The 25,176-nt window shown below is 31.5% G+C and overlaps 1 protein-coding gene across 3 annotated transcripts in view; it reads right to left on the reverse strand.

The window, feature by feature from the left end:
* The window catches only part of LOC118191114 (multidrug resistance-associated protein 1-like), a 53,422-nt gene that overhangs the window by 2,588 nt on the left and 25,658 nt on the right, over positions 1–25,176 (reverse strand). For 2 of the 3 annotated variants that reach the window (XM_085808675.1, XM_085808677.1), the window contains 18 exons: positions 23,789–23,929; positions 16,694–16,775; positions 15,587–15,780; positions 13,838–14,014; positions 13,574–13,741; positions 11,834–12,042; positions 11,609–11,720; positions 11,437–11,532; positions 11,235–11,337; positions 9,277–9,421; positions 8,999–9,164; positions 5,077–5,276; positions 4,869–4,992; positions 4,680–4,781; positions 2,418–2,564; positions 2,131–2,289; positions 1,867–2,012; positions 387–551 (listed from right to left, as the gene is read on the reverse strand). In XM_085808675.1, coding sequence (XP_085664801.1) covers positions 387–551; positions 1,867–2,012; positions 2,131–2,289; positions 2,418–2,564; positions 4,680–4,781; positions 4,869–4,992; positions 5,077–5,276; positions 8,999–9,164; positions 9,277–9,421; positions 11,235–11,337; positions 11,437–11,532; positions 11,609–11,720; positions 11,834–12,042; positions 13,574–13,741; positions 13,838–14,014; positions 15,587–15,780; positions 16,694–16,775; positions 23,789–23,929 — 2,636 coding nt within the window. The remainder of the gene's footprint in view (positions 1–386; positions 552–1,866; positions 2,013–2,130; positions 2,290–2,417; positions 2,565–4,679; positions 4,782–4,868; positions 4,993–5,076; positions 5,277–8,998; positions 9,165–9,276; positions 9,422–11,234; positions 11,338–11,436; positions 11,533–11,608; positions 11,721–11,833; positions 12,043–13,573; positions 13,742–13,837; positions 14,015–15,586; positions 15,781–16,693; positions 16,776–23,788; positions 23,930–25,176) is intronic. The other variant, XM_085808676.1, reaches the window with a different exon arrangement.

The following is a 25,176-nucleotide window of genomic DNA, read 5'->3' on the forward strand; positions in this document are numbered from 1 at the left end:
AATACTGGTCAGCAAACAGCCCCGCCAGCCTTTTGAAAGTTTCTACTTTCATATCATTTTTAAGGAACTCTTCAAAAATTTAATCTGAAGTAACAATAAACTTAGACATTTGAAAGATTTTTTGCAGAATAAAATGTATAGTATTTTTAAAAACTCCTTGTATAATTGTTTTTATTATTATTATCATTTTTTTTTTTTTTTTTTTTTTTTTTTTTTTTTGTAAAACTGATTTAAAATTTCACAGATTTGCAAACAAGGACTCAACAAATTTCGGGCATTGAAATAATCATCCCCCCATACGAAAAGTAAACTCGATCTTTACATACGAAAACTAAGACAAGCTAGCTTAATTAATTTGTTTATCTTTGATATGCTGTTTTGCTTACCTGCCGTTATGTTCTGAAATCTGGTGGCTGCAGAATTTAAGTATTGTGCTGTTTTGAAATACATTTTCTCCATTTTTTTCATAAGCTTCAGATTCATCAAGGATTACAATTTTGGGTCTTTTAAGCACGCATCTTGCAATCGAAAGTAAATTTTTCTTTTCATTGCTGAAAATGAAAAATAAGGAATTATGAATGAATACAAATATATGTACGTAATAGGATTGTAATAAGAACCCAATTACTTTTTTAATATTATGTACATATTAAACTTAAGACATTTACTATGTAATAATAATAATTACAATGTAATAATAAAAATTACAATGTAATAATAATAATTACAATGTAATAATAATAATAATTACAATGCAATAATAATATAATTATTATTTTGTCAAAACTAAAAACTATCACTTAATGTCTTCCTACTTCTGAAGATTACAGTTAATTAGGTATATCTTTCCTCCTTTTCGCATGCCATTGTGGTGCAACTGGAAGCATACTAGACGCGTATTCGAGACGGCTGGAGTTTGAGTCCCACCTAAGGCATTGCACATTTTTCATCCCTCCTGCTTCCTGCTTCAAAATAACCTAATAAATCTACAAATGGTGCTCGAACTAAAAGGTAGTGGACGATAATTCTTCACCACTAGGATTTGGCGATTGGGACTCCTAATCTCCAGTCGCCCTTTAAAAGGGGGGTATATAAGGTATTTTATCTCTCGTTTCCGCATGCCTTCGCTGTGTAATTGGAAGCATACTCGACTCGTATTTGAGGGGTCCGGAGTTCGAGTCCCGACGAGGACAATGCACGTTTTTCACCCTTCCTGCTTAGAAAAAAATGACTTTGCAACAAGTTATCTTTTTCAAATCTGGAATTTTGTTATTTTCTAAGAATATTTTGTTGCGATTTTGTACCCCTCGAACTAATATGAAAATGCTGCAATGATAGTATTGTCATAGCATTTCTGACTAAACATAGACGGAAAGATGAAATTCTGTATTTAAATCTTACTCAATCTACTAAAAAACTTCATTTTACAGAGCGCAACTTATTGAACAAACGTTAGGGGCTATCTTTCATGATAGCAAATATTTAATTTTGCTTACATGATTATAACGCATTTTCGTACTCATTTGTTCATTGGGAGATAATGATATCTTAGATTATTTTTACAGAAATAAGTAACAATTCAATTCAAAGAAAATTATGTATCCATGATTGAGTAGAAAGAATTACTAAAACTGGTAATTTCATCGAAGCTTTTGTTTTCTGACAAAAGGGCTATCTGTATCAGAATTCTTTAGTTTTTCAAACCATCGGTATGACAAATAATGAGCATGCTTTCTTTCTCTCCAAGCAATATCGTTCAAGCCAGATAATCCTCACGTTATTTGGGATAGAATTTACTTGCGTACCCCTATTTGCAAACTGCTGTTCAACCTACAGCCCTTTATATATGCCAAATTGCAAACATACCTCATCTTCCTTTCAACTGAACTATCAAGACTTGAAATATGTGCCTTCAAATCAGCAATCTCTAAAGCGGACCATATCTCTTCATCTTTGAATTCTTGATAAGGATCCAAGTTCTGTCTCACTGAACCATTGAAAATTAGAGTATCCTGCAGCGAAACGTTTTATTTAGATATAGTGATTGAATATTATTTTTCTCTAATCATATCATTATCTCAACATTTCACATAGCATGAAAGAAACTGATAAAAATAATTTTGATCTTACTTGTGGTATGATGGCCAATCTAGATCTCAAATCTCGTAGACCTATTTTACTGATGTCAATATTATCTATTATGATTTCACCACCTGAAGGCTCGATAAATCGAAAAAGGGAGTATAATAAAGTGTGCATTCCAGAATCTTCTTTACCAATTATTGCGACCTAAAAGGAATAATTAATAATCAGATTTGTTACACGTTAGCAGCTACGCTATAAATGATATATAATAATTAAATTTTTGAATACTATATGTTCCAGTCAGATTTTTCAGAAATTTAACATTAGTTTACTTTTTCACCAGGCTTGATGTCGATGCTTATGTTGTGAAGAACAGGGTACAGTCCTTCTCCATATGCTGTACTGAGATTCTGAATATGTACTAGACCTGAATCTGGCCATGAATTTGGGGGAGCATTTATTGGATCCTCCCATTCGGACTAAGCAAAAGAAAATAATTTCTTATAAATATAAAGCAAAAAGACTGTAAAAATGTAAAAGCTGATAGAATACCTCAGTTATACAAATATGAAATACAGTTACAGCCAGAATTTAGTTTTACAATTCAAATGTAACTAAAAAGTGCATTGCGAAAGAGAAGACCGTATTTAAAATATAAAGGCATTTCTCTAATTTCTGCAACATTTCGTTGCATTAGTGATATTGTAACTCTTAATTTAAAAGTACGTGATCAGGGATCTTGATCTAATAGCCACTGTTACCTACGGATTTGTCAAGGCTAGTTATGATTTGCATTAAAATAAAGAAATTATAAAATAACTTAAAATTAATTAATTAAAAATTTTTAATATCGCAGCATTAATCAACTTAAACGGAAAGAAGGAAAGATAATTTACGGAAAGAAATTTCTTTATTTGCAATAAAATTCTCAACAGGCCAAACGTCTTTGACAATTAGAGAAAGTTTGATTGATTATCGCAAGTAGATATGTGAAATTTCCTCAAGGAAATTTAGCATTAATTTCGTCTTAATCCAAGCCAGGATCTCAGAGTCGTTACCAATGACAAATTGCGATTAATCTTACTTCGGTGACAAACTTTTCGGTCATGAGTCAACGAAGTTTGGGATTTAGCAACAGCATGACTTGTAGTTAAGGAACCTCACGTAATTAAAATTTGAACAAACTGCTTCTGGACTGGACGAATTGTGGTGATAAGAGTCAAGAACATATACAGAGTGAGGGTTAAAAATTTAATTGGTTGCGAAATTACAACAATTGCTTTAACCTAGAATTGTCTGTACTTTTTAGCACTTTGATGAACTGAAAATTGTCAACAAATAAATGGCTCCAGCCTTAAAAGACTTTTGAATTAACTACTCATTGCAGTCATTTTGAAAAGCTTGCAATCTTTCTTTTCCTTTAGTATTACTGACTACATCGAAATAAAACATTATTGTAAAATTTTTGTGTAACTAACTAATTTTCTTTTAAAGCAGTTTTAATTTTCCTTTTCTTTGTAACCCAAAAGAGGCAAATTTAACAACAGTTTAAGAATACGCCGAGTCGACATGGATATGCAGTTTTGACTAGCCGCTGGTGACTTATAACCAGTTTAGATATTCTAATGCCAATGCGCGTAGCTAGAACCTATCTACTCCCAAAACGTTAGAGAGGGAAACGATGGAAGTGAAAACCTTTAATTTATTTTATCATATATTGTAAAGAACTTAATACAGAAGAAGCTTAATACAGAAATTAGAATTAGAAAGAACCTAATATAGAAGATTATACAGTTTGACTTGCTTTGGTAGCATAAACTAGATTTAAATTTCTAATGGACAATTAAATTTCTAATTTAAATTTCTAATGGTTATTTTACAAAAAGTTATTTTACAAAAGCGAATTATCGCTGTGTCTGAAATTAGCAATAAAACGTTGGAAAAGTTTTAGAATCATCTTTTTATTTAAACACAAATTTTGAACATAAATGCACTTCTGCTTACAGCCTCAACCATCACTTCTGACGATGTAACTAAAATAACAGTCAAATTCAAATTTAAAACGGAGACTATTAGTCAGAGACTACACAATTCAGTTTAATTCGAAGCTGGCTCAGATAACTGGAGTATCAGTTTAAATGTCGGCAGCAAATAACGCAAAGCCGAAAAATTACAATCTTACCAGAGCTGACGGTATTACACAATGTTGCCCACGAAGGACAGAAACACGCTCTGTCTAACAAACCGAAATACCTTAGCTTAAATACGCTCCAACTCATTTACATTTCTGGTGAGGAAACGGAAAGGAGAAGTTGCAGTAAAGTCTGAAATTAGAAATAACTAGTTAATTTAAATAACGAATGCTATAAAATTTTCAATGCTTTCAATATGTAGATCATATTGCCAGTCTTTCTGTATCACAGTTTCATTTGAAAATTTATTATATTTGTTAAATTAAGCATCAGTTTGAGTTATTTAGGTAGTAATGTGAGAAGTTTTAATTATAAGTCTAACTTAAAAATTATGCAAAACATTGACACGAATTAACAGAGCTTAGTTTTAAAACTTAATAGGCAGATTCAAAGTATGTTTACCTCCTGCTTAATTTCTGAAAATGCCTTTAATCTATCAAAAGCCAGCATGTCGACATTGAGCACCGAACTCATATAAACTAGCAAAACAAGGTACTCGGCTATCTAAAAAATAGTAAAATTGTATTAATTTTCTCTTCAAAATAAGTTATTGTAATCATTTGAATTATCGTTTAACTGCTGAAGGCATACCTGCATAGAGAACACAATAACTAATCCAGAAAATCCATCTTCTTTGTTTCCTAATGTTAACACCACTGTCGTTGTGATGAGTACGAAGACAGCTCCAATGATATTCACAGTGCAACTTAACCACCTAATTAAAGGCATCAGTTTAAACAGAAGAATAAAATATCGCTGTTTGATCTGTTTATGATGAGTAAGGCTAACTTGAACCTACCTTGATACCAAAAAGAAAAGAAAAAGGCAGTTGTTATGAGTGTTTAGTTTTGCGTTAAAACGGATGAGAAAATGGAAACTAGCTTGAGATGCTCGAATGTTTGATACTCCTTGCAACGTATCCTCTAACAAATCTGACAGTGGACAACAGGTAGCAGAAGTCAAGTACTGCAGTTGTTGCCAGGCATTTAGATATAATTTCTGAAATAGAATAAAAAAAATATAACGGAAGAAATTGCCTTGACTTTGAACTGAGTTTTTTGATTAAATTTAACCTAAATAAAGTTTAGATTGAGTTTAATAAAAAAAAAAAATTCTCTGAGGGCATTACCAGTGTACGTCGAAAACATCTCGGACGAAAACAATATGGCGATAACAAATCAATAAGGAAATCTCGTAGTACAAAACATCGTAGGAGAAAAGAAAGCAAAGAAGAACATATCGCAGCTCTAAAACATCGTGGTATAAAACATCGTCGTCGAAAATATCATGCTAAAATTTAAAGCGCCTACAAATCATCGCATGATGATAACATCGCAGATATGTGTTTTTCAGGCTTTAAAAGTTGTAAATGCATATTCGCATGATGATGTGCGAGAGCAAACAGGAATGAGGAATATTTTTATTTTTGTATTTCATATTTTTTTATGTATAAAAAATTTAATGCTACTTACAGCAGTTAATAAAATGTAAAACCCTCTACTGAAATATTACGTAGTTAACATGTTTCGTCATAGCAAAAAAATCGACATCCAAATGATTACCTACATGTTGTAAATGAAAATGTTAATGACACTTTAGGAAGACCCCCCCCAAAAAAAAACAATAAATAAGATATAATTTTTGTTATAAGAATATCAGATTAAAAAGATTAAAAAAAGTTATTTTACAATTTGATAATTAACTAAGCAACTCTAATAGAGGTAACTTTATAAGGAGTTTCTCCAGAATTCCTAGCGTGCCTTCGTGGTGTAGTGGTTCTGCACGTAGGGCCGATATTCCAGAGGTCCGTGGCTCGATTTTCGCGAAGACGACTGCTAATTTTTCATCTTGCCTGCTTCCTAAAAATATCTAATGTCTCTACATTGAAGCCCGAACTAAACGGGTGTTGGATGATGATTCTCCTCACCTAGAGTTTAGCCATTGGGTCCCATAAAATCCCCAGTCACCCTTTAAAAAGGGGATTATATAAGGTATTTATCCCGCCTTCCTAGCGTGCCTTCGTGGTGTAGTTATTCTGCACGCTGGGCCGGTATTCCAGAGGTCCGTGGTTCGATTCCCGGCGAAGACGATTGCTAAGTTTTAATCTTGCATGCTTCCAAAAAATACCTAATGTCTCTACAACTTCATTTACTTTTTCCTTTTTTTAATCATTTTTAGATTATATTTTTTATGAAAATTTATCATTAAATTGACATTGATCATATCCTTATAAAGGAGATTAATTAATTAATGGCCTTTGTTAGTTAATCATATAAGTTAAAAATTTTATTAACTGCTATAAGTAGCATTAATTTTCTACTCATTTGAAGCTTTTGAATGCTTAATTATCTTTCTTACGTTTCCACCAAAAATTATTAATTAATACAAAAATATGAAATATTAAAGTCAAACTATTATTTCGTGGTTTCACAAATCAGTATGCAAATATGCATTTACAACTTTTAAAGCCTGAAAAACACATTATGTGACGTTATTGTCATGCGATGATTTTTTTACCACGATATTTTCAACGACCATGTTTTTAAACTGCGAAGTTTTTGAACTGCTTCATTTTTGACGATGTTTCAGAACTGTCTTGTTTTCTTCTTGCTCTCTATTTTCCCTCGATGATTTTTTGTACGATAAAAGGTGTTCGCCTTGCATTGTTTTCTCCGCGACGTTTTCATCCGTGATGTTTTCGTATGTAACCGTATTGACGATTACAAGATAAAATAAGTTATATTTTAGGTATGTTAAGAATTTAATGTTTACCATTTCAACCCTGATTATCTCACATCATTGACTGAAACTGATTATTACTGCTAAGTTTATATTTTTAAAGGATTGTGCATACCTAAAAATAAAAAACAAAGGAGTAAGGTAAAATAATATAAAATAAGCTTGCTCGTTTAATAGAACCATGTCTAAACTATTAAAGTCTCCTTTTTAAATTTTTTTATAAGAGTTCGAATATGAATTGAATTTTTGTAATTCAAGTCTTCCTCGTTTCATTGAAATATTTACATATTCTATACGGATAGCTGGCTAGAAATACTCAAATAATTGTTTGTAGTAAATTGATAAAGTGAATGTTATATATCTTTAAAATTTTATGTAATTCATAATACTATTTTAATAGTCTGCGGTTCTGAGAATTCTAAAATCCTACGACTTATCTAGTTTTCCCTTTTTTTTTATCGATGAGCATAATTTTATGAGATGTTGAAAAAAAGCACATTTGAAGGCAAAGTAAATATTGCCGATTTTTTTATAAGAACTCTCGATGATAATTTGATAAGAATAAAAAGAACAAAGAGAGTAAACATTACTATCAGAAATTATCAGCTTGAAACAAAACTCTTCACAGAAAATACGGAAATGTAAATAAAAATCCGCGCAATGATAGTACATGGTGTCTGCAGATGAACTTTGCCAATAAACAAGAAAATCTAACAGACGTATTTGACGCGAATTTGATCTCAATGACATGGTTCCAATATTTTCTTTAAATACCTGTATTTTATGCCATTTATAACTTGTCCCTTTAGTTCTAGCGATGTTTATTCTTCCATTATGTCCAATGTGAACTGTATCCTTTATTCTGAATGATGATTTAATTTACAAAAGCACATAAACTTATTCTCCAAATTAAATTACCTTAAAATGTGAGTAAATTGATAATAGCAGTTTTCTTTTAATCATGAGTTACGCCTTCTTCCTGTGTTTTTTTAACTGCCCCAGGTTTAATCGTGATTTTGAGTCCCAGGTTAATCGGGAGTTGATTGTACAACAAAAATGTAAAAAAAAAATAAAAATAAATCCCTATTGTATAAAGAAAACAGGATCCCAAAATAATCTAGTTATATTATAAAAGGGAACTGAAAGAAATCAAAACTTACTGCTAAATATCAAGACTGCATTAAATATCAAGAATATGAACTATTTTATTTAAATGACGATCCTATATGTTAAATTGGCACATGGGATACTCCCCTGAAATAAAATATTGTAACGGATTTTGTATTTAATTAGTTAATGTTAGTAGAATTATAAATAAAATTGTTTTATTCCCCGTTCAATGCAGCGCGGGACGAATATTAAAAGAAAGCTAAGCCGTAAAATTAAAAATACAAGAGCGCGTACATTTAACATTTAATAAATAAATATCTCTTCTTGATTTCGGGAATATACCAGAAAATTCTCGCGCATTTAAAAAGCTTATATAAGTGGCAGGAAAACCTCTCAATTCGTTATTAGTATTTAGTTAGTTGTTGTTTAAAGAGTTTGTTTAGAAAACTGCTCTTGTTGACTGTAGCGAATTCGCGGATTAGCTTTCTCTAGCTGTTTTGAATTAAGTTCTCTTGAACGTTGGAATAGTTAAAAGATAACTACTTTGAGATATTGTAATACTGCACGAAAATCTGAGGAAATTTAAGCATTTTTATTGTGATAATAATACATTTTGTTAATTTTTCATCGGACTTGTGCATTCAATTCCTAACGAACCTAAAATTACAATATTTGTAAGTATTCATACCAAAGCAATATAAAGGGATATGTTTCTGTAACAACAACCAAAAGATAAAAGTGAAACTAGGCTTAGATTCCATACTCAAAGCAAAACTCGCTAAGGTGAAAAGACACAGGTCTTTCGTAGATAATTTTCTTTAAAGAATTAAAGAAACAGCCTTCTGCAGTGCGTAGATAAAATTGAAATTTACCTGTATTACAAGAAAGCCAAATACTAAAGGTATTATAAGTATGGATAGGATAGGTGACGCAATGAATATCGGGATCAGAATAACAGGGACTTTAAGAGCTGTCAGGAGCCATTTATACAACGCCATAGGTATTTTCTCGTCTACATCATGAAGGTCTTCATCAAAACTGAAAATAAAATTATATGTATAGTTTTAAAATTGGAATTTTAATCAAAATTGATTATAAATTATTCCTGTTAAACCATGGTTAATATATAGGAAATGAAATATGAAATTACCTTTCAATGAAATTTTGATATGGCGTTGTTTCAAATACGATCTGTGGAGCACGCATTATTCGGGTAATTAACCATGTATGAAGCTTTTCAGCTGAATTTGTTGAAGCAGCATACAAAGATACACCACAGAAAATCACAGATAAAACTGTTTCAAACAAAATACATACTTTAGTTTCCATTCAATAAATATTTCATAAAATATTATCTTTGTTTTATAGAATGTTATCATAATAAAATGCACGTGGTCTGAAAAAAATGATTAAGGAGATTGGCGTCATTTAAGTGCGAGTAAATTCTAGTAATTCGTCTTAGCCTCTTACTTGCTGTCATTGCAATTTCTTTCTATGAGAGTTAAAGGTTATAGTCAGACGGTACCTGCATGTACAAAATTGGATGCCTACTCGGCACGAAAAAGAGCTATTAACTATGATCCAAAATTATTAAATTAGTATTTCCACATGAGACTTTTTCAAAATGGCGTATGAGAGTTTCCACATTTTGATTTGATTATCCACAGATGCAGGTGCTGTGACTTCGATTTAAGTTGTGAGTATTTTCAGACAGATAAAATTGTTTTATTATTTCGGTTTCCAATTCATTTCAAACCTTTTTGAATTAATAGATAAAGCTCGAAATATGTAAAAATTTGAGCGAGTGCTGATAAGCCCATAGATATTGCTGTTCCTGAAGAGACTGCATTTCTACATGAAGAAATTTTTTCCCAAATTGCAAATTTTGCTACTTCGTAGAGACATTAGTTTTATTTCGGATACAGAAATACGAAAAATCAGTGATGCCTTCTCCGGATTCGAACTCGTAGCTAGCCGGACGGGCTTCCAGTTGCACCATGAAGATACGCCGTACAGAAGGAGAAAATTCCTTACATTTTCTCCCATTCACAGTATGACTAGAAAAGAGGGGACACAGTGACTAAATTCAGGTAGTGATGAGCTATCGTCCACCAAATATTAGTTCGGCTTGTACAGTCATTTTAGATTTTTTTGGATAAAGTCACATGAAAAATCAGTAATGTTGTCTCCGATATTCAAATTCCAGATATCTCGATTGTAGTAATCTGATGTGCTTTCAACTCCGAGAGAAAAGCATGAAGTACGGGAGAAACAAATTCCTTATAACATATTTTGCTTTTTTGAGGGCAAGTGAGGCTTATTAGAGTAGTAAGACGTTAGATGATAATTTCAATGCCAATTTTTACTAACTGCTAGAAGGAATGTTGCATTAATGACAGAAATTTTGGTTGCAATGAAGTATACTGGAGCTTATTTTACCTGAGATTATTCTGAAATTACAATGGTCATAAGGCAGTTACAAATTGCCTATTACTCATCATAACACATCGAAAGAGATACTGGTAACGGCAGCTCTGTGAAGTCTTTCAGCTCTAATATTGTGTTCTGAAAACTGAGGCACCTTTATAAGAAAACATTAATGCATATGAGATCGGTGAACTGGGGAAGAGAAGAGCTATACTCATAACGAGAAAATAATTTTTGTGGAAATATCTGATGCGAAAATCCACGCACACTCTGTCTATATGCTTATTGCCCCATTTTGGAACCAGCTGGGACCGTAAGTAATCCATATCCGTACATCATCAAGTACTGATGAAGAAAGAAGCCTTGTAGCATCCATAGAAAGTGTTCATTGGAAAAAATTACAAAAAATCAGAATCTATTAGTATAAACAAAAACGTTTTTAAAAGGAGCATTTTACATGCGAAAAGAGGGGGGGATTTGTTGTAGTTAAAAGAACAAAGCAGTGATCTGTTAAGAAGCCGGAACAAACTAAATACCAGTCATTTCATGCTGCTGATGATGATAAACTAAGATCTAGTATAAAATATACATTTATGAATTAATTTCTTTGACTTTAATGCTATTACGAATTAAATTCAAATAAGGACAACAAATTAATGTAAAAAATACTTTTTCACGAACCTTCGGCAAGAATAATTCCAGCATAGTAGAGGAGATATTGTTCAGGCTTCAGTTTATCAAACTGCTTGTCTGTCCATACACTTAACCATATACCGCTTACCACCTATGCAAATGAAATTAAATAAATAAATAAATAAATAAAATGTAGCAAAAATCAAAATACTTTCTCAATAATTATTTAAATATTTCTAATATATCTTACTTCGCAGCAGCAAGCTAGAAAAGCTGCCATAACAGCTAAAGTAGTTAATATGTAGCCAATTGTTTTTACGTAGTGTGCAACTTTTATAAACAGACCCTATGAAGAACACTAGTACTAGTTAATATAGCACTAACATTTCCATAATTGTTATTAACTTTTGACAGTCCCTTACCTTAGATGCAGTAACAGCTTCATTGCTTATTGAGCTTTCAATCCCGATTTCCGCAGGTATTCCAGCAGTCAAAAACCAAACGTCACACTGTCGATCAAAATATTTAATGGAACTATTAAGAGAAAATAAAAACTAAGAGTGGATGAGAAGAGAACATCAAAGTAAGCGAAATGTTGTCGAAAACATTTTACCAAGGAATATTGTAAATTATATTTAAATCCTTACGCTGAATCGTTTATCTCAGCTGCTAAGCATTCTGTGGATTTTCTCTTTTTTTCAGTGCTTCCTACTAAGTTAAGATACGCTTTTAAATATCCATTTTTCTCGGTTAATTGTGAATATGTTCCCTGTTCCACTATACATCCATCTTTCAAAAATATAATATGGTCTGCGAGAGGCAAAAAATCAGCGTCCGTAGTCGTAAGGATCCTTGTCTGCAAGGAAAGAAATATGCTATTTATTAATATTTGACGAATTAGTTGAAAACATAATAAACTTACATTAAAAATGAGATGGTCTGAACTTAAAACAGTGAACAACCACTTAGTATCAAAAACATAATTTGTAAGATCTCACTCTCTTTTGGTATCATATATATCACTAGATCTTACTAAAGAACCTGGCGACTTCTCGCACAGGCGTAAAAGGATACCAGCACAGAAGAAGAATGAAGTAACCCTTTGTTATTCTCCAAACTCTTAACACAAAAATGCATGCACTTTGTGCTTACAATAACACCGAGGACTTGCGGTGGAATTTAAGAATAGTTAGACAATAATTTCAAAGATAAAGAGTAGTACTTGAGTAACAATTTAATTTATGGCTAACTAAGGTTACTCAAAAACCTACCCCGCGATGTACTTATTAAATGGCCAAAAAGGTGTATCAGAAATTCCGCGTAACAGCAAGGACAAACTAGTTACGTACGCTGGCTCGTAAAATTACGCTCTGAATAAACTACAAGATTTGTCTGTTTAAGTACTCATTTCACTTAATTTTAAATTTGCATCCTGGTGAGGAAATACGGGGGCGGAATAAGAGGTTCAGGAAAGATACAAACTTCTAGTAATTTGTTACGTAAACTAAGGGAAACCCTACAAATTATGATGTTTTTAAATATCAGGTCATCTAAGATCATATGATAAACGTTGGGACGGGCTGTTACCCAGCTCTGAATTTCAAATGCGACTGATTATACCCGCATTCCAAATTTAAGATACGGATAAAGACGTGGCTTGCTATATCGTTTTATTTAAACCAAATAATTGATTACTTTATTGTCAGTCTTCATCGGTTGTGTTCAGAAATACTGAATACAGTTAATTGTTCTGCACAATCTTAATAGCTCATTCTAAACATTTAAAAAATGTGTTAAGAAATAATACAAAGGCATTTACTGTAGATGATTTCCAAAATTGATGAATATAGCTATGTAAAAATACTAGAATCATCAGAAAGCTTTGAGAATTTGTATTAAAATAAATGGATAACAAAGTAATTAACCTGCAACTGTAGGAGAAGATTTTTCAAAATCACTTTGAAAATGTGCAAAACTGCATTTAGCATCAAAGTGTTACAAAATTTATGTCACGAAAATACTCAATTAATTGTTTTTAAATTATGTGATATCTAAGCAGAGACAAAATGGTCTTTTTGCTAAACCGCAACTGATAATAAACCAACTTTGCTCATGGTACTGTTAAAACATTCTCATTAAAACATGAAGCATCAATTGCTTTATGTGAAAGATGTTTCATGTACAATATTTTCGAAACATTGAGAGCCACCTACATGTACATATCTTTTATGATACCTCTTAAATTAAAGACAAATGCAGATAAAATCGAATGTGTTGGTCATTCATGAATTCACACATATACACTCGTTAATACGAAATATTGTTTACCTGATACTTTAAAGAAAGTTAATACTAATGCGCAGTTACTGAACTTGAAAATTTCTAACCTTTTCTTTCAGAAGCCCACTCCTTCCGATAACTCTGTGATATAAGTACTCAGCCAAAGATGAATCCAAGGGCCCCAGTGGATCATCCAGGAGATAAATATCAGCATTTTGATACACTGCCCTGGCTAAATCAATTTTTAATCTTTGTTCCTTGGACAAAGCTACACCCTGTAAAGAGCACAAATATTCAATTTAACCGTTTAAATACGAGTATATTAAAAAAAAGTTTACTCCTTATTGCAAACTGTTTACTTTAGAATTTACCTTTTGACCGATTTCTGTTTCATCTCCAGCTGGTAAACTTTCAATATCATAGTTCAGAGAACACGCATCTATTGTCTTGCGATAGGCAGCTTCTACTTTCGGTCTCGTAAAGAGAATATTTTTTTCAAGTGTAGTACTTTGAATCCACGCATTTTCACCTACAAAAGCAATTCGTCCCTAAATTTAGAAAAATTAAATAAAATTATTTCTTTATATATTGCTAAATATGTTAGATATACAAGACTAAATTACAATTACGTTATTAAATATACAGAGTTAAAGCTGGTTCTCACAATCACATTTAAATGAGCACCAGATATGCTTACATATATATATACATACTAAAATCTATATATACAAGAATTGTAAGAAAAGCAAATTATACGTAAATGTTGTATGGAGCTGAAGAACAAATAGCGTAAAGATCACGTTATAAACTGATTCTTATTCTGCCTTTAAAATCAGTTTTCTTAATATGAAGTTACAGTTTCAGAGAGAGTTTTAATGCTAATTTCATTAGAGTAGCTAATAAGCTGAGGCTGAGTTATAAGTAAGGAAAGTTAAAGTAATATTATACTAAATTACTAAATGAGGTCAGCTGAAAACGCGAGTGGAAAGAACAAAAATTCAATATTCATCATTATTTTATTCGCGAAAGAGCTCTCTAGACGAGGATTTTGCCAAACCTATACAGACGAAAGGCTATTTAAAACTCTTTTACAAAAGTTGAAGGGTCAAAGTTCTGCAAAAATAAATAGATAAAAATAAAAATAAAAACAAAAATGTTAGAAATGACCTATAAAGTTAGTCGTCACAAATTTAGAAATTCTTATATTACATTATTTACCGTAATAAGTGCAAGAAAAATGAAATATTAGAAAGGAATCTTAAAATTAGACATTCACAAATTTATTTACTAATATTAATGCATGATAACATTATTTTAAATAATAATTTATTTTTTACAGTTAGGCTTAATGTTAAATTAATATGAAATTTTTTTGCCCTTACACTTGGTGAAGCGATGTGCTAAATTCTGATAAATATTATCCTGAAAAAAATGATGCCATAAAATACCTTAATTTCATTTTTACTGTTTTTATCTCTGAAACGTCTAATCACAGCAGTACCGAACCGCGGAATTAATCGAAAGATATTTTGAAGTATTGCGCTCGAAAGTTTTTCAGAAAGGCATTCGAAAGGTACATGAGTAAATATCTAAAGAAATACTTCTTTTATATTAATATGTTTCCAAGTCATGCCTTACGAAAGCCTTTCCCACGCCAGTCATTTTGTATCCATTAGCACAAATGCCACTAGCACAAATTCTGTGAGATACAGAAGTATCATGTTTCGTGCTTCAGAACTTAATTCATGGAATTCCTTCTTTCCCATGTTGTTGAATTTTTTCCAAAAAACAGACGACGCTGTTATAAATGAAGTTTTTCCATTATTTCAATTTTTCCATTAAATATCAGTCAAAAATAAAATTGCTGAAATATTGTGGCCGATTTTTCGCTTTGCTTACAATACTGGACGATTAAATGAAGAAAGAAAAGTTTATAAAGGCTGAAAAATGTCAAATACAGTCAATAGTTCTTAATTTCTGGTATTGTTTCTTGATTTAAATTTTTGTGTTAATGAAAAAATAGCAGCAACTTTTTAGTAAATCAATAGCTATCATGCATTATATTGTATTAACAAATTTATTGTTCAGTCAAGGAAATGTATTTTAATGAACATGTTCACCTTGACACACGCAGTTCCATCAAGCTTTTCCATCTCACCCAATAATGCTCGCAATAAAGAAGATTTACCGCTTTGCGTTTCGCCAATCACTGCTACCAGAGATCCTTCCAAAACATCGAGATTGAGATTCTTCAGGCAGGGCATCTCCACGCCATTCCAAGAGAATGAGGCATTTACCAACGTCACGCTGTTTCCTGGAATGGTTGCAGTTAATTAGCAGCTTCTTTTCGTTTCTCAACATAAAAAGAAGAAACTAAGTAGATTTTTTTCCCCTAACAGTGAAAGTTCCCTTTTCTCTAGTATTTATATCTAGTTGGTTGATTTTGCTTCATAATGTTACATTTTTTCATAGAATGCAAAAGTTTAATTAATTGTTATCCATAATATCAAAATCATTATCTTGCCATCATATAATATATATTCTACATTTAAATTTCAGCATGTAATTTATTCCAACATTATCCGAATAATTTAAGAAGTTTCAATATGTTTGTCTCTGTATGTCTCTGTTTAATAACACTTTGTGTCCGCATGTAAGAAACAATATAAAGTAACATTTATGAATTTCTGAAGTTCGACTTGATGAGCATCCTGCTAAAAATTGATGTTCATTATTTTAAGTGATTCTATTAAGTTAAAAGTTTCATTTTATAATCACGAAGAAAGTACACTTTTAATAGATCAAACCCGCTGCCATGTATTTTTATGAGTTTTATCATTAATAAACTCCTAAAAGAAAGCAATAGGTTACCTTGATTACTGATTATTGAGCTACATTACAAAAAAAAAAAAAAAAAAAAAAAAAAAAAAGATTTTAAATTAGAACCCAGTGTTTCATAGGGCAATGGAAATATTTCACGAATAGAAATAGCTGTGCAGTTTATTCATTTATCATTATGTTTTTTCAAAGATGCAATTCAAATGGGAAAATATTTTCATAAAGAGGCTATGTGAATAGTACAGTAAATAGTTATGAATAATGTTCATAGTATATTTTTGAAACTGTTTTTACAACTGTGATCCATTCTCTCTTGTACGTGAATATTAAAAAAGTTAGGTTATTATAAATACACAAATGTCGGTAAAAATTACGTCTGTTTATCTTACCTGTAGTGCCTTCCTCTGTAGGAAGACTAGTTAGTTCTGTCTTTCTAAGAAAATTCTGAAGTCGCGAAACTGACGATAAACCCTATGAAAAGAATATTATTATGGAATGGAGCTGCTGTATTAAAGGAATAATAAATATATATAACTCATAATTTCGAACCCATTGCAGAATTTTAGATTAATACATATTATACAAAGCTAATTAAAACAAAATTTACTTAAAATACTACTAAAAACTTACTTAAAATTCAAAACTCTGCAAGTTTTGAATTGAAACTGGTTTAACTGAAATGATTTTACTACAAGTTCAGAGAGAAAAAAATAACACAAATGCAATTACCTGACTGTATCGTAAGAAAAGTCGTTTACTATCGAATAAAAGCACTTGAAATTAATCCAGGAGGAATGTCATTAAAGGATAAATATTACTTTATAGATACAGTATTTACGTTTATATACTTTCTCTAAAGGAGAATGAAGGATTATCCTATACATTATTATAGAAATTTAACAGAAATTTGCATCATAGCATTATTTCGAAAAGTTATTTTAGATGTTTAAGAAACGGAGGATTTGCATGGCAACTACATTGGAAATTTGCTCACAGTTCATAACTCACAGTTCTGTTAAGGAAAGTATTTAGGCAAATCAATGTAATTTGTGTTGAATCGTAGTCGATGTAAAAGAAAAGGATTTTGCACAAAAAGTGGATGTGTCATACTTGTGTCACGAAACCGTTATTAGTAAGGATCTGGACCACCTTTGGCTTAAATTATAGCTTGTATCTTATCTTGGATAGGTAAAATGCAAGTCTTTCAAAAGTGTGCATGGTCATTCTTCGTGGGGAGCGGTACCATTCAAGTAATGTAACTAGCTGTACTATGCAGTTTGGTTTCTAAAATGCCCACAAACTTTGAGTCGCGTTTAGATTTGAGAATTGAGGACAGCAGATGAAATTTACAGTTCATTCTGGAACCTACAAATCATATTTAAACATACTCAGCAGTGATCATTAAAGTGGATTAAAGCAAACCACGAAATATTTTAAAAGTTATTGGATGAAAACGCCGTATCCTTCAAAACTTGTATATTGAATATTATATCATTCGTGAATTTTTCCTAAACTTTTCTACTACATCTTCATTCTCCGCAAGAATTTTGAAATTTTGCAATTTTGTACTTGTACAGTAAGACCACGAAATTTTCGAAATTTTAATCTCAGTATTATGTCTTTCAAGTGTTAAGTAATTCATAAGACATAATACTGATAATACTGAGATTTATCTACGTATTTACTTAGTTTTTGCATTTTGTTTATAATTATAATACCAAAAGAACATAAGAGAACATTTTTCTTCAAAATATCCATATTTTTTCCCAAACGTTATTTCTTTAATAGCTTTGAAGTAACCTATTAAACATATAGTTATCTTGTATTTCTGAGACAGCCGATGGTCCTGCCCAACGAGATAATATACTGGTAGAGAGCGTATTGCAACCTTCAACCGGTTCCAACATTAGTGTCACGTGACTGCTGCGCGAATTCCGAAAGTGCGGAAATACTTTACATTGCTTTCTATGGGACGAAAGACTGCTGCTCTGCTTGGTCACATAAAATTTAAGTAAAAATGGTTATTCGCTGCAGCGCCTACGGATGTAAAGAAAGTTTCGTGAAAGGAGGACTTGTAACCTTTCATAGGTAAGTTAAAACTGCCTAATTTATTATTTTATTTTCAATATTTTTGTCATTTTACTATCTCTGTTGAATTGGTTGGAAAGTTTCAGCCATATTGTATAAGAAAATTACCGCCGTATATGACATTTTCAGCATGTATTATTAGCATCAAAATGTGTTAAATACTGTGTTACTATTTACTGGAATCACCCTTTACAAATAATTGAATTTTATATGTTTTTTCCGTGTATTCCGTTGAAATAGAATGCTGCGCCAATTGGCGTTAACCTTTTTTCGCCAAGTCGTACGCGTTTTGATTTCATAAACAATTACTGCCTGCGATAAAAAAAGAAAACGCTATTATTAGCATTAAATTATTGAGAAAAGATTGTGCGATATGTTTACTTTGTTAAAAAAAAGCTAAAGATCTTGATTCATGCAACATTGAACATAAACAGTTAAACAGCATTATTTTAAAAATCAGATTACTTTTATAAAGCTCAATGCTTTATCATTATTTTCTATAAAATCAATTAAAATAAAAATAATCTGGATTATAATTCTGTCTCATCTACGATGCTGTTAGAAATTTATTGTAATTGAAAAAATGCGATGTGAAAAACTTACCATATTTTAAATAGTATTTAAAAAAAAAAAGGAGAGTGAGAGAATTTTTAACTGTAATATCGTTTTGATCCTAATAATAAATACTGAGTTGAAGTTTGTTACCGTTTGATACATATTCAATATAAAATAATTTTTATAGTTAATAAGATGTATTGATCCCCCCATGACATACACATGAGTGTGGAAATCAGTAATTAAGATTGCATTATTTTGTTCCAGTAATATAATCTCAAGAAAAGAAAGGCAATCAATGGCATAAATACATATAATACAATGTGATTTTCTTTTTCTCTTTAGGATGCAATGCATTAAAATTAAACGAGATTTTTTTTTACCTTCTCAAATATTATAACAGTAGTGCAATTAATTTTTTAACGTTATTCAAAATTAAAGTTTCCATCTCAATTTTTTTATTATTTATTTTAGATTTTCTTCCTAAAATTATTTAACCTAAACATCTTAAACAATGGTGAAAATAATTTAAAGCAATTGTTAAAAATATAGATAAAATATTCAGGAAAAAAGGGGTTCAGTTATATCTAAATATAATTGTAAAAAATCGAACAACCTAATTCGAGGCCGTTGTCTGCTGACAGCTAGCAGACGGAAACAAAATGTACTATCTGCCATATCAAAAGCGGGCCAAACTGGCGATGAACAGCCTAAGCTATCACTCCCCAAGAGCGCCACGAGCATTTGTCACGTGGTATATGTTGGAGACACCCTAGCAGACGAATTCTCTGTGGGTGAGCCGTCTACCTGTTATATGAAGTCGTTGGTCCTGCCAGTGTCTGAGGGAAGTCACGAAGCTAGAGAATTTAAGTAATATTTTTATCAGTACAGAGAACTTCTTACTGCGTTTCTGTTGAAAACTGACCGAATTTAGTAGTTCATTACTAACCTAGGAGCCTTTAACTATTTTTTATTTGAAAAAAACACACTCAGAAATTATCATCAAGATTTTCTATTCAAATATACTTTTCATGCCATTACCTTTCCAATGAAATTTGATTCCTTGCCAGATAGTTAAATGTTTGTTAGTTTTTTTCGCATACGAATGCATTTCATACGAATGCAAATGAATACTGAATACATACTGAAATATTTTACTATCATATAAAAAATTAATGCAAAAATTACAAATTTCAAAGCTCTTTCGGGAAATAAGGAAGAAGCAGAAAAATTTTGAAAAAATTCATATGTGATATATTAACTCATACGTAATATTTGATGAATAGTTTTTTTCATCCGACAATTTTCGAAAATTTCTCGGTTTTATATACCATTACAAAATTGCAAAATTTCAAGGATTCTGTGCGGAAGGAAGATGAAACAGAACAACGTTGAAAAAATTCACGAGTGGTATATTAGTCAGTACTGTTGATGGGTAGAGCGCTGCAATTCTATAACTTTTATCCCCCCCTTCCTCCGTCTTTGTGCGCTTTGTGGCGTTGTTTTCACGGCACACACAGGTGATTTGCCAGGAAGCATAATAGAAAATAAATAACATGATATAAAGGAAACATAATATAAAATCACAAAATGCAGAACGATACCCAAAAGGCTGCAATATTGCTCTTTTTTAATGTTGCAACACAAGTGGTACCAAAACACGCCAACATATCACGCCCCACTCCAACACAGACCCCCTCCATTTTTAATGGTTATGAACCATGCAATGAAAAAAATCTTTCTGTGGGTGTTCTCTAGGAACCAGACGCCCAATGGTCTAAAACGCGCCGTGCCACAGTTTTGCAAGAAGGAGTTTCAACAGTGGCACACGAAGACTTACTGAAAAATTAAAAAATTTGAAAAATATAGTCTGTATCAACTCCGTATACCTGTAAAATGCACAAAGTAACTTATGTATGTATGTATAGAATTGGATTGGATTATAGAAATGGACTGTAATTTACAGTAAAATCTGTGTAAAATGTTTAACTTTTAGTGTGAAATGTTTATGTACGTGCAACAACGTACGCATGTGTAAAACAATCATTACTGAAGCAATATATTCCTAGTGTCTAAACCTAGGTACACATAAAATGCACCACGCTAATGTTTAATTATTGGTGCATAATATTTAGTATGTAAAAGCTACGGTGCATGCATCAATATACAATTATTGTATTGCGTTAAATGTTTAAATATCAATTTAAAATGCTCAGATTTCAGTATATAGCATCAAAAAATGTTTCTATTAAGCTCCTGATGCCGCGCGTCTGGAGCGAGAAAGAGTTCTCGCGTTTTACAGTTGTGGATCCCGGATGACACCCGAATAGTCCTAGTAAGCCGCCCGAGTGTCCGCACCCACTCCCATCTCACCTGTCACCACCTGTCACCTGTATCAAGCCCTTCGACTGACATATTAGACACATAAACACATTATCCGTCGATTGGCACATAAACACATTAGAAATTCAGTTTCCCTGAAAGACGTCAATTGTTACCCAACTGAAGTCGAAATCAAAATTATTGACCTACAGCAGTATACTACTCTGAAAAGCAAATATAAAGAATTTATTTCAGCTGCAAATGATCTAAATTATATTGAATTTTTGAAATTGTACCAAAAGCAATTTTCCAAATTTACACGATTTGGCTGTCAGGTATTGTTGTAGGTTTGGATAAACATATGTTTGTGAACAAATATTTTCTATTACGAACTTAATAAAATCAAAATATAATTCAAGATTAACTGATGTGCACCTAAAATACCTAGTTTTGTTGACATCTTCGAGAACTAATCCTAATATATATGACTTGATAAAAAACTACTTATTCAAAAACCACATGAAGTAAGTATTGATTGCTTAGTTATGCAGAATTAAACGTTTCACATTATTAATTTTATTTTATGCATAACCTAACTGAATGAGCCTTTAAAAATGTTTATTAACAGTAAAACTCAGTTTTTACGTTTGTTTTATTTAATATATTGTTTCAAATGTCCACTATTCAGACTTACATAAAAAATGTGCTATTTACCTAAAACTTCCATGATCAACCTATAAATAATATTTTTTTCACCTTTTTATATTTTTTAGTATGTCGGAAAAGTTGGAAGTGATACGCATAACTTTTCTTTTTCAGATAGTGGCACTCTTCCCAGAAACGTTGGCCATTCCTGGTCTAAAATAAAATAAATGCAGGTTTATCTGACGAAATAAATTGCTACTTTATCTGTACTCTCAGCCCAGCTTTCGTTGCTTCATAACACTACCGATGTCTCTAATATATTTCGAATAGTCATTCTGCCGTGTCTATTAGCCGGATACATTTTCTTTTGAATAGTTATTATTGATATGGCAGTCGGCTATTCTAAAGATGGATGTTCATTTCAAAGATTGTATGGGACGCCATTTTCTTGCGCTGTCGGGCCACTATTTTTTTAACATTCGTTCCATCTCAATAGATAAATAGAAACAAACTTCTAAACAGAATAGTGAGCAAATATTCTGTTTAGAAGTTTGTTTCTATTCTTATTATTTGCTCACTATTCTGTTTAGAAGTTGAAGTCTTACCTCGTTTTACGTAAGCTGTTGTAAGAGCTGACAAAAATAAGGCTGGATTTTGTTTTTATCGTGACTCCAGTGAGGCAAGCTTCAATAAACATACCTCAATAAATAATCGTATTCACACACGTCAGACATACGGCGTTTGAGTCGTGCAGAATGTTTGCACATAATCTGCGCAAACTGCTACTATTTAAATTATACCTTTGCCTCCACAGCCACTGTGGCAGAAGGCAGACTTCTGCACTAAATGGCGTGGCTGTACAGAGAGTTATGGTGTTGCGAAAGGCGAATTATGATCAAATTACACATTGGTGTTCATACAATTTTGTTCACCATGTGTATGTAGCATTAGTTAAATTTCAAGCTATGTATTCTAGATCATAGATGAAGATCACAGATGATCTAGGATAGTGGTTCTCAAGTTATGCACCCTTTTCACCATTGCTAGAAGATCACTTCCCCCTTCTTTTCAAAACTCAAAAAATACATATGCACATTTATTTAAATTTACATTATTTTTAATATAATTTATAAATGAAATAACAGAACGTGTAGAAAATGTTGATAAATAATAAAAGTTGAATAAAAGTATTTTTTAATATTTATAAACTAAAACTAAATACTTAAAAGCTGAATAAAAGACTGACCGCATTCCCTCCACGAAACTATGAAATTCTTCCCTAGAGAAGAATTCTCTCTTGGTTGAGAACCCCTCAGATCATAGATACTAAATCTTCAAAAATAAAGCTTTGAAAAAACTGGAAATGTAATTCAAAATTGTCTTTATATTTATTTCAAGTAATGTAAGATTTTGTTCTGTATCAAAATGCTGTAAACCAGGATGCTAAAACTTACCTTCTTGAATTTCCTAACAGCTAGTTTTTAATTTTATCATACACAGGCACACCCTTGCTATTTCAACACCTGTTAATGCCACTAATATATTTCATTCTATTGAGCACTCCCTGTCTGTTAATTTCATATATACAAAGTTAAGTCTAATTGTATAGCCAATATTAATCTATAATCTCATAACGTAAAATGTTTTATTGCTGAATTCAGTAATTTCATTGCTTCAAGTAATCTAATCTCAAATAACTAATATTTCTTGATAGAAAAGAGAAGCTGTAAGCTCTATCTTAAGAGATTGTGAACATGCGTTTGAAAAACTATTTAATGAGGGAAAATGTTGTTGCACTCTAGAATATAAGAAATTATCTTCAGATTTTTAACATATACGTTATTTATTACTTTGCATATCAAAAAACTACGTACCTGAATAAAAAAGGAGATAAGATGAAGAATGCTTCTGAAAGGTGTCCTTAACAAACATATAAGTGAGAAAGAGACAAAAATAGAATTTGGATCCATGGAATTTCCCATCAGAACGTAAATGGCGTAGGTTGATAACATTATCTGAGGGTTGAAAAAATTGCTGTCTTAAAAGATGCTTTACTAGAATATATTAAAAATTATTAACAATTTTCTGATATAAATAAAAATGCAAATACTAAGAACAGTTGTTGAGTTCCATTTAGTAAATTTAACGATATCCTAATGAAATTTTTTTATTGTATAGTAGTACTTTCGGTATTAATTTTATTATATGTTCAATAGATATTAAACCTGAAGAAAGAAAATATGTGGTATATATACTACTCTGTTCAGGTGATTATAACTAAACTTTCCCTATTCAGCATTCAGCATTTTTAAGCCCACTGTAAATAGTGCACAACAAAGGAACTTCGAATATACGTTATTGAGATTATGGGGAAATGAAATGCGAAATTGTCGCTACTATGGGGCGGTTTAAAAAAAATTATTCGAAATAAAATATATCTTCTTCTGTGCACATTAAAATATGCTGTTATAAAAAGAGGGCCATCAGTACCAGAAGACTATTATGTTTTGGCCAGTATGCCTCTTCAGAAGGAAAGAATTTTTCTGTTTGCCAAACTATTTTTGGAGAAAGGGAGCAACAGATTAACTGCATTTTGTGAATATCTTCAACTGAAAGGCTATGAAAAAGAGCCAATGACAAGGACTCGGGTTAAGAAAACTGAGATTAGTGTTCTTGTACATAGCAGTATGAATCTATACCAGCTCACCTGGTGGTAAGGTTTGCCCTCCATACTTAGTCCTGTCTTTTCCTAGCTGGGGGGATTTCTAAGATATCGTGTTTATTAAAAAAACGTTCAAACTGTCAATGAGTCGATAGCCAGCATAATGTGATATGTCATTGCTATTCTTCAGGAACATCTCGCTCCGACTATTGATCATGTTGTTCAACATACCAGATATACACAAAACGTGCATTTTAAACCCTTCCTGTAATCCAGTTGGTCTCTTGCTTTGGCTTAGAATTTTATATCTTGACTTGAAATATAGTAATTTCTACTTTAAATTAACTGTAACTAAAAAGTATCGCCTAGTGATGAAATTTCAATTATTTACTTTTCTACTTTTTTTTTCGTATTAAGCTTTTCTATGTATAAACAACTTCCATTTTAAGTTCCATCAATGTATCTATTAAAGCGGGCTGGAAAGGCTTCTGAATCAAAAAACTTTCATTACAACATACTGTAGGACTAGAAAGCAGGAATTCATTTGAAACTGTTTTCCTTTTATGGCATATGTAATTTGAATGTGTTTTTAACTAAGTT

The sequence above is a fragment of the Stegodyphus dumicola genome, chromosome X1 (genome assembly GCF_044657685.1).
Source record: "Stegodyphus dumicola isolate Sdum_Otavi_A_Nest chromosome X1, ASM4465768v1".
Classification (NCBI taxonomy): Eukaryota; Metazoa; Arthropoda; class Arachnida; order Araneae; family Eresidae; genus Stegodyphus; species Stegodyphus dumicola.